This window comes from Elephas maximus, chromosome 1 (assembly GCF_024166365.1).
Source record: "Elephas maximus indicus isolate mEleMax1 chromosome 1, mEleMax1 primary haplotype, whole genome shotgun sequence".
NCBI classification, from domain to species: Eukaryota; Metazoa; Chordata; class Mammalia; order Proboscidea; family Elephantidae; genus Elephas; species Elephas maximus.
Window position 1 is genome coordinate 87,487,962 of NC_064819.1, and position 10,685 is coordinate 87,498,646.

The 10,685-nt window shown below is 38.2% G+C and overlaps 1 protein-coding gene across 1 annotated transcript; it reads left to right on the top strand.

The window, feature by feature from the left end:
* The first annotated feature begins 9,491 nt into the window (after nucleotides 1-9,491).
* Nucleotides 9,492-10,418, top strand: LOC126063730 (olfactory receptor 2H2-like). The gene has a single exon (XM_049862153.1). The coding sequence runs from the start codon at nucleotides 9,492-9,494 to the stop codon at nucleotides 10,416-10,418; it is 927 nt and encodes a 308-aa protein (XP_049718110.1).
* Nucleotides 10,419-10,685: the final 267 nt, after the last annotated feature.

Here is a 10,685-nt window from a genome sequence, read left to right on the forward strand (position 1 = left end):
AGTTGACTATAGATGTATGGGTTTATTTCTGGATTCTTAATTCTATTCCATTGGTCTATGTGTCTATTGTTGTTATAGTACCAGGCTGTTTGCTGTAGCAGTGTAAAAAAAAAAAAAACCTGCAGTAATCAGGAAGTGTGTGTCCTCCTACTTTGTTCTTCTCTTTCAACATTGCTTTAGCTGTTCAGGGCCTCTTGCCATTCCACATAAAGTTGAGGGTTGGTTTTTCCATTTCTGTAAAGAAGGCTGTTGGAAATTAATTGGGATTCCATTGAATCTACAGATCGCTTTGACAAATTCCTTTTTTACATTAACATAAAAATGAACTTGGTGAAGTTCATGTTTATTCCACTCTCATCCTAAATCTTTCCTTATTTATGTATCCTACACTGGTTTAAAGAAACTTTAAATACCACTAATTATTCCTATGCGTGGAGATAGTGTGGGCAAATGTTTACTCAAAAGAGCTTTTATTAAAAAGAATTTTTGGAATCATTGAAAATACTTGACATTTATTTTAAGGTTCTTGTGAAACAAATTAGACCCTCAGATTATTTAATGCGATACAATCCAGAAGGAGTATGTGGGTAAGATGACCTTAAGAGGCCCTTCACAATCATGGTAACTTAATTCTCTGCAGTAGACATCATTCACCTTTATTCTAAGTATCAAAGAGATATACAGTTCTTTCTTAGTGCCATGTTTTGAAGAAAGTCTGATCCAAAAACAGATTGATAAATGCGATGAGTTTTTGAGCTTTCAACCCTTGTGACATTCTTATTCAACCACCTTTTGTTCCACAAATTCAGAGTGAAATTAGCATGTTACTTGGACTGGATCAAGAACATATGAGAAAAGTCCTTATGAAGAGGTAAAGGTATTTTATACATATTGCCTTCAGTCTCTGAGACAGTTTTAACTTATATGGACTCAACCCATTAAGTTCCTAAGAGATTTATACAAAGAGAAGATGAGTGTATGTACATCAACAGCATTAATAGAGTCACAGAGAGAAAGTTGTTGTTAAAGTGAACTTGGTGAAAATGAATGTTCACCAAGGGCCTGCCATCAATACAGCTCTGTGTCCTCTTTTTCAGCCCTAGGAACTCCAGGGCCCCTCAAGTTTAATTGGTCTTTGTGTCCAGAGAGGAAAGAAGTGAACTCTATTCCCAGCTGCACAGGTAGCATAATACTGGCACATCAGGAGTTCACAAATTCTAAAACAAGGGTGAAGATTAGAGTTGTGAAACAAAACATCCAAAATAAATTTGAAGGTGTTTAATTGGTAGAGTACAAGGATAAATGAAATCATAGCACCAAGTTTCTTTTAAATGGTCTCAGGGTCAAATCGTGAGCCCTTAGATGGTATATATGGGAAAATAGTATTTGTTTGTTTATTGACTTTCGTAATGAATATGTTTGGACTAAACCTGCCAGAAATTTGCAGGGCCAAAAATTATACCACGAAAAGTAGCTTAACATATGAATTAACAGATTGAGTTTTAAGATCAGCATTAATTCACTGGGGCTGTACTGTTAGTTGTTGTTAGGTGCTGCTGAGTTAGATCCGACTCATAGCCACCCTATGCACAACAGAACGAAACGCTGCCCAGTCCTGTGCCATCCTTACGGTCATTGTTATGCTTGGGCCCACTGTTGCAGCCACTGTGTCAGTCCACTTCGTTGAGGGTCTTCCTCTTTTCCGCTGACCCTGTACTCTGCAAAGCATGATGTCCTTCTCCAGGGACTGATCCCTCCTGACAACATGTCCAAAGTATGTAAAATGCAGTCTCGCCATCCTTGCCTCTAAGGAGTATTCTGGTTTGCACTTTTTCCAGGGCAGATTTGTTTGTCCTTTTGGCAGTCCATGGTATATTCAATATTCTTCACCAACACCACAATTTCCAAGGTGTCAATTCCTCTTCGGTCTTCCTTATTCATTGTCCAGCTTTCACATGCATATGATGCAATTGAAAATACCATGGGTTGGGTCAGGCGCAGCTTAGTCTTCAAGGTGACATCTTTGCTTTTTAATACTTTAAAGAGGTCCTTTCAGGCAGATTTACCCAATGGAATGCATTACTTGATTTCTTGACTGCTGCTTCCATGACTGTTGATTGTGGACCCAAGTAAAACGAAATCCTTGACAACTTCAATATTTTCTTCATTTATCATGTTGTTGCTTATTGTTCCAGTTGTGAGGATTTTTGTTTTCTTTATGTTGAGGTACAACCCATATTGAAGGCTGTACTCTCTGATCTTCGTTAGTAAGTGCTTCAAGTCCTCTTCACTTTCAGCAAGCAAGATTGTGTCATCTCCTTAATGCAGGTTGTGAATGAGTCTTCCTCCAATTCTAACACCCCATTCTTCAGAGTCCAGTTTCTCACATTATTTGTTCAGCATACAGATCAAATAGGTATGGTGAAAGGATACAACCCTGATGCACACATTTCCTGACTAAACCAATCAGTATCCCCTTGTTCTGTCCAAACAACTGCCTCTTGATCTATATAAAGGTTCCTCATGAGCACAATTAAGTGTTCTGGAATTTCCATTCTTTGCAATGTCATCCATAATTTGTTATGATCCATACGGTCGAATGCCTTTGCATAGTCAATAACACAGAGGTAAACATCCTTCTGGTATTCTCTGCTTTCAGCCAGGATCCATCTGACATCAGCAATGATCTGGCTGGTTCCACGTCCTCTTCTGAAACCAGCCTGAATTTCTGGCAGTTCCCTGTCGATATACTGCAGCTGTTTTTGAATGAACTTCAGCAAAATTTTGCTTGCATGTGATATTAATGATATTGTTCTGTAATTTCTCCATTTGGTTAGATCACCTTTCTTGGAAATAAGCATAAATATGGATCTCTTCCAGTCAGTTGGCCAGGAAGCTGTCTTCCATATTTCTTGGCATAGATGAGTGAGCACCTCCAGCACTGCGTCTATTTGTTGAAACATCTCAATTGATATTCGGCTAATTCCTGAAGCTTTGTTTTTCACCGATGCCTTCAGAGCAGCTTGAACTTCTTCCTTTAGTACCATCAGTTCCTGGTCATATGCTACCTTTTCAAATGGTTGAACATCAGCTAATTCTTTTTGGTATAATGACTCTGTGTATTCTGTCCATCTTCTTTTGATGATTCTTGCGTCGTTTAATATTTTCCCCATAGAATCCTCCACTATTGCAACTTGAGGCTTGAATTTTTTCTTCAGTTCTTTCAGCTTGAGAAACGCTGAGCGTGTTCTCCCATTTTGGTTTTCTATCTCCAGCTCTTTGCACATGTCATTTTAATACTTTGTCTTCTAGAGCCCGCCCTTTGAAATGTTCTGTTCAGTTCTTTTACTTCATCATTTCTTCCTTTTGCTTTAGCTGCTCGACATTTGTGAGCAAGTTTCAGAGTCTCCTCTGACATCCATCTTGGTCTTTTCTTTCTTTCCTGTCTTTTCAATGACCTCTTGCTTTCTTCATGTATGATGTCCTTGATGTCATTCCACAATTCATCCGGTCTTTGGTCACTAGCGTTTAATGCGTCAAATCTATCCTTGAGATGGTCTCTAAATTCAGGTGGGATATACTCAAGATCATATGTTAGCTGTCATGGACTTGCTCTGGTTTTCTTCAGTTTCAGTGAATTTACATATGAATAATTGATGGTCTCATCCACAGCCAGCCCCTGGCCTTGTTCTGACTGATGATATTGAGCTTTTCCATCGTCTCTTTCCACAGGTGTAGTCAGTTTGATTTCTGTGTGTTCCATGTGGTGAGGTCCATGTGTATAGTCGCCGTTTATGTTGGTGAAAGAAGGCATTTGCAATGAAGAAGTCATCGGTCTTGCAAAATTCTATCATTCGATCTCTGGCATTGTTTCTATCACCATGACCATATTTTCCAACTACCAATCCTTCTTGTTTCCAACTTTCGCATTCCAATCACCAGTAATTATCAGTGCATCCTGATTGCATGTTCGATCAATTTCAGACTGCAACAGCTAATAAAAATCTATTTCTTCAACTTTGGCCTTAGTGGTTGGTGCGTAAATTGAATAATAGTGATATTAACTGATTTTCCTTGTAGGCATATGGATATTTTCCTATCATTGACAGTGTTGTACTTCAGGATAGATCTTGAAATGTTCTTTTTGACAATGAATGGAACACCATTCTCTTCAAGCTTTCATTCCCAGCAGAGCAGACTATAGGATTGTCCAATTTAAAATGGCCAATACCAGTCGATTTCAACTCACTAATGCCTAGGACATCAATGTTTATGCATTCCATTTCATTTCCATTTTTCCTGGATTCATACTTCATATACATTCCAGGGTCCAATTATTAATGGATATTTGCAGCTGTTTCTTCTCACTTTGAGTCATGCCACATCAGCAAATGAAGGTCCTGAAAATTCTACTCCACCCATGTCATTAAGGTCGACACTACTTTGAGGAGGCAGCTCTTCCCCAGTCACCTTTTGAGTGCCTTCCAACCTAGGGGGGCTCATCTTCCACCACTATATCAGACCATGTTCCACTGCTATTCATAACATTTTCACTGGCTAATGCTTTTCAGAATTAGACTGCCGATCCTTCTTCCTAGTCTGTCTTAGTCTGGAAGCTCAGCTGACCTGTCCTCCATGGGTGACCCTGCTGGTATCTGAATACTTTCCAGCATCACAGCAACACACAAGCCCCCACAGAATGAGAAACTGATAGACATGTAGGAGGGGGATACAGTACTAGTAGAAATAATATGGGATTGCAACAAGAGTAGTTTTGGAAAATAAATTAATTTATGCAATTTATAATTTAATCTTTGCTCACTAAGATTTTTAGTAAAAGAAACAAAACCAAAATTAAATTGAGCATCACCCTAGATATATAATCATGTGTCACTTAATGTCCATGATACATTCTGTGAAATAGGACATTATGTGATTGGAATGTTGTGCAAACACCATATTGTATACAGGCAGTTCCCAGGTTAGGAACACCTGACTCATGTACACTCCATAGTTATGAACCAATCCCATAAATCCCATTATATTAAAAATTCAAGGTATATAATATCAAATGGTTCTACTCTGTAACACACATCAAAACACTATTATTATTATTACTGTATTGTTATGTTAAAGATATTTTAGTGTATCTAGAAGTATTTCTTTAATATTTTTTATGCATAGAAATGTACACTATATACTATATACTAACAAACATTTGACTAACTATCCTTAGATGTGAACCATACCTAATCGTTTTGACTTATGTACAGATTTGACTTAAAAGACAGACCTAGAAAAGGAACTTGTTCATAATTCGGGGACTGCCTGTATAATCTTGTGGTACCACAAAAACATATGTGCAGTCGGACATTGCCCAAATGGACATTATCCAGCACGTGACTACAATCTCAAAGAATATTGCTTGCTAGTATTTTCATGTATTTATTTAAATTCATTTTTCTGTTGTATGTAATATAAGACTCCTATCAGTAGAATATAATTATAGTATTAATACATGTTTTTGTAGCTGTATAAAATTCTGTTATAAATTGATAATTTACATAGAAATAATATATATACACAGTTTCTCAATCATTCTCCTACTATTGACATCTTTTGAATTTATTACTTTGTACTGTAGATTATTCAGAATAAATCTCTTTCCATATCTGGCCTCCTTTTCTTTGGATTTTTTACCAGAAATGGAATTAGTGGATTAAAATGTATTAATATTTGGTGTTGAGTGAAGGCAAGGAGAGATTTCAAAAGAAGAGCATTATCTTGCAAGGCACTTGCCTCAGGTGAGGGCTTTACATGGTTTCTAGGTAAATGGAGGTGTCTGTTCTCTAGAAAGAAGGAAGAGACTGCCTCTGCTAGTTTGGAAGGTTCAGAGAAATTTGGAGGTTCGTGTTTTTGAGATGCAATTGTTCATACAGATATCTACCATACCTGGTCTCAATGTCTTACTCCTCCTCTATCAAGGCCATAGATTTCACATACAAGATCTGTTGAGCCTGTACATTTTGTGTTCTTTGCAGCTCTGTGGCCCTTAATATTAAGTCTTGGGTCTGGTATTCAAGAGTCTTCCCTATTGCTGCAGGAAATGAGTCTTTTTAAATGCTCCCATGTAAATCTTCTGGCTTTCACAGTATTCTCTAAGTTAGTGGTTCTCGAAGTGTAGTTTCAGGGCCAACCACATCAGGATCACATGCACTTTGTTAGAAATGCAAGTTCTTGAGCCTTAGCCCAGACCTCTGGAATCAGAAACTCTGGGTGTGGAGCTCAGCAACCTGTGTATAAAGTTTGAGAATCACTGTTTGACGTTCATAGTTGGCTGATTTAAGCATATTGTTCTTTCTTCAAGGCTTCCAAGGGAGTCAACAAAATCTAGTCAACAATCTAATTACCATTGCCCACATGCCTTTTAAGGGCTACATATACTGCATGTCCCAATTCTTCTCCTTCCACCTGTACCTCATCTCAAGCCACAAAAGGTAAGACTGTCAGTAAAGGTGATATTACAGCTGCCAAGAGTTACCACTACCCCATTTTCCTCTAGCACTGAAGGACCTGTTGCAATCTGACTAGTGGGTGATCATTGCCCAAGTGCCAGTTGTAGATTAATTTAGATTTCCCTGAAAGCAGAGCCTGAGACAAGGAATCAGGTGCCGATAGCTGATTTGGGAGGTGATGTCAGGAAGCATAAGTGAGAAAATAGGAAGGGTGAGACAGATAAGGAAGAAAGCCAAGATAAGGCTTCTAGCTGGCTCGTGTGTACTAAGGCCTCAATTCCCAAGTCAAATCTAACTCATGGCAACCCCACATATATCAGAATAGAACTGTGCTCCATAGGGTTTTCAATGGTTAATTTTTGCAGAAGCAGATCCCCAAGCCTTTCTTCTGAGGCACTTCTGGGTGGGCTTAAACCTCCAACCTTTTGGTTAGCAGCTGAGTGTATTAAGTATTTGCACTCATTTCTCCAAGGACCTCGTAAAAATCATATGGGAAGTTTTTACCTGAAGTAAGAGTGCCTGGAGCACATATCTACAAGTTCTCATCCTCCATTGTGTGAGTGTTTCCCCTGGGGTCATTAAATCACTTTCATTTCTGGGCAGCACTTGTCTATGTACGAAGGGAGCTTCTACAGAGACAGACAAGGCTTTAGAATAGACAATGAAAACATATACAGCGTGCTTGAGGTAGTCACTGTCAGTATGCATGCAGTGAGTCTGAGCTCACACAGAACTGGCCAATGCAGCTCTGCTGAAATCAGAACGGGGCTGAGGAGAAGAGACACACTGGCACCAGAGACATATACTTCAAAAGGTGAGGTACAAACGCTGTACCCCACATTTGCAACCACATTTTCTTTAAATATTGTTAAATATCATTCATACTGTCTGCAAAACTTTGGCTGTAATTTTGTTTTGCACTTGAAACAATCTTTTAAATAGTATCACCATTATTCATGCTCACAGCATGAACTCCTCCAGATACTGTTTGCTCTGAGAAGTAGGAGGGGGGTTACATAAAATAACAAGGACTGTTAATATTTTCAGGAAGAAGACAAGATGAAGAAACAGAGATGAAGAGATGAAGAGAATTCTTGTGTTTTTCATGGTGAAAGCCAGCTAGATGAAGACTTTGTCCCTCCGCCTTTTGCAAATAGTTGATCAAGGGAAAAATATATCTTCTCCAATGGTTAGTAATAAAAAAGGAACTAGGAGAGAGAGGATAGATGGATATAAAGATACGTAGATATAGATATAGTTATATAACCCGTTGCTGTTGAGTTGATTCTGACTCATAGCGACCCTATAAGACACAGTAGAACTGCCCCCTAGAATTTCTCAGGAGCATCTGGTGGATTTGAACTGCTGACCTTTTGGTTAGCAGATGTAGCTCTTAACCATTACGCCACCAGGGTTTCCATAGATATATAGGCTGCATTATAAAAGAAAACTAGGAAAGAACAATTCTAGTACAAGTGAGTTGCTGTGTAGAGGATGAAAATCACAGAATCACAACCTTTTTAGAACTCATAGAGTTCTTAGACATTGTGTAGTCTAGCATGATCCTTTCTCAGTGAAGGTCAGCTTCCTAATTAATGACAAAGTGGGGTCTAGAATCTATGAATCCTGAATTCCAATACAGTTGATTTGTGTGCGTTAATACTTTTCCTATTTTTATCATTTTATTGGTAAGTTTATTTTTATGATTTTCAAATGAAAAATATTAGATCCATAAAATGTTTAATGGTTCTGCCCATAAATTTTCAATTTTCTCTCTCTTAAAATCTTCATCATCACCTCCTTAGAGTACATTAAAAATACAGAACTACAACTAGTGTAAAAACTTAGAGAATTACTAAACAGGGTAGAAGATACTCTAGAAATTAAGAATATGAAATACTAAACTCAATGACCAAATAGAAGAAGACATCTAAACACAGATATGCCTCCTCTGAATATAAAGATGGGTAATTTGTAAAGGCAGGAAAGTGAGCACAATTACTTTTCAAGTTCTTTTTGGAAAGAAGGTAATGTACAGATATGATGCTCTTTTTCTTTAAATGTTATTATCATTCATACTCTCTGTAAAACTTTGGCTGTAATTTTGTTTTGCACTTGGAACAACCTTTTAAGTAGTATCATCACCATTATTATAATTATGGTAACATACATACTATGTCCCAGGAACTTTTTTTAGTGCCTTCCTTGTGTCCTCACATTTAATCCTTCCAACAAACATAGGTAGCTCCTATAATTTTTCCCATTTTACAATCACAAAATCTAAGGAGAGATCTAAGGTAAGGAACAAACAGGTTCAATAACTTTCCTAAGATCACACAGCATAAAAGTGGTTGAGGCAGAATTCATATTCAGAAATTAAGAGAGAAGTGCAAAAGGAGAAATAGAGAAGAGCTAGTGAAGGAAAGACAGAGAAAAGGAGGAGATAAAGGGAAAGGAGAGATGAAAGGGAGAGGGAGAAACATGGGGAAAAGATGTTCAGAGAAATTGAGAAAAAGAGACAGAGAAATAAAAGAAGAAAGGGAATAGAGAATGAGAGATGGAAAGATAATGTGCACTGAACCACACTGTGTATCAAAAACTAAGCACAATATTTGAGATGTACAATCTTTGAGGGCAAAGGTGGAATATATCTCATAATATTTAGCAAAGTTATTTTCATCATAAATATATATTGTATATAACATAGAGTTCTAATCAGATACAAGATATGGAGATGATGTGAAGAGGAAGAGAGAAACAGAAAGAAGGATGGATATCAAAGATTAAAGCAGGTCACTAAATCTTTTATTTTGTTTCCCCCCAAAATACAGCAGGTGAAAATCTCATCCTTGAATAGAAAGGAATCAAACAAGTCATACTGCCCCACTTTCTGTCTCTGTACTGGCACTTAGGCTGTTGTGCAAGCCTAAGTCATACTTTTGAACCATTCTCCAAAGAGTCATTGCTCCAGAAACTATGATCATAATTTGCAACGACAGCCACAGTGATTTCATTCTCCTGGGATTCTCTGACAAGCCGTATTTAGAGCAGATACTTTTTTGGGTCATTCTGATATTTTATTGCTTGACAATTGTAGGAAATATGGTCATAGTTCTTGTCTCCTTGAAGGATACAAAATTCCACATTCCTATGTATTTTTTTCTTTCCAACCTTTCCTTGGTAGATCTCTGTTTCACAAGCAGCTGTGTTCCACAGATGTTGGTTAATCTCTGGGGTCCAGAGAAGACCGTAAGCTACACTGGCTGTGCCATTCAAATCTATGTCTTCTTATGGCTTGGGACCACTGAATGTGTCCTTCTTGTGGTCATGGCTGTGGATCGCTTTGTGGCAGTATGTCATCCACTGCAATATACCACGATCATGTACCCGAAACTCTGCCTGCAGCTCTCCATTCTGGCATGGGGGACTGGTCTGGTTCAGTCTCTGATCCAGTCCTCTGCCACCCTTCAGTTACCCTTCTGTTCCCACCGGAGAGTGGATGACATTGTGTGTGAAGTCCCAGCCCTGATTCAGCTCTCCAGTGCAGACACCACCTACAATGAAATTCAGATGTCCATAGCCAGTATTATTCTCCTAGTGGTGCCTTTGATCATTATCCTTTTCTCTTATGGGGCTATTGGTAAGGCTGTGCTGAAGATAAAGTCAACTGCAGGGCAGAAGAAAGCATTTGGCACCTGTACTTCTCACCTTCTTGTGGTTTCCCTCTTCTATGGCACTGTCACAGCCGTCTACTTTCAACCCAAGAATCATTATGCTCCTGAACATGGCAAGTTTCTCACCCTTTTTTACACCATAGTAACCCCTACTCTTAACCCCCTTATCTACGCTTTAAGAAACAAAGAAGTAAAGGCGGCACTAATAAGATTAGGGAGGAGGACCTAAGATTCCACAAATAACCAAGGAAGTCGACATACGATGGGCTGTTGCTTAATCTGTAAAGATGGAACAACCTCATCACAAAGAGCTGGAGATATATTTCCTAATCCTAAAGTAGGAGAGAAACAGTTACATTTTGTTCAAGTTGAAATTTCAGTTTTATCATTGATTAGGCCATTACTTTTTTCATGGTGCTAGTTTAGTTTAGGCACAGTATATGGCATATACTGTGCCTAAACTGGCAGTATATGGTATAGAAATTAGCATATTCAC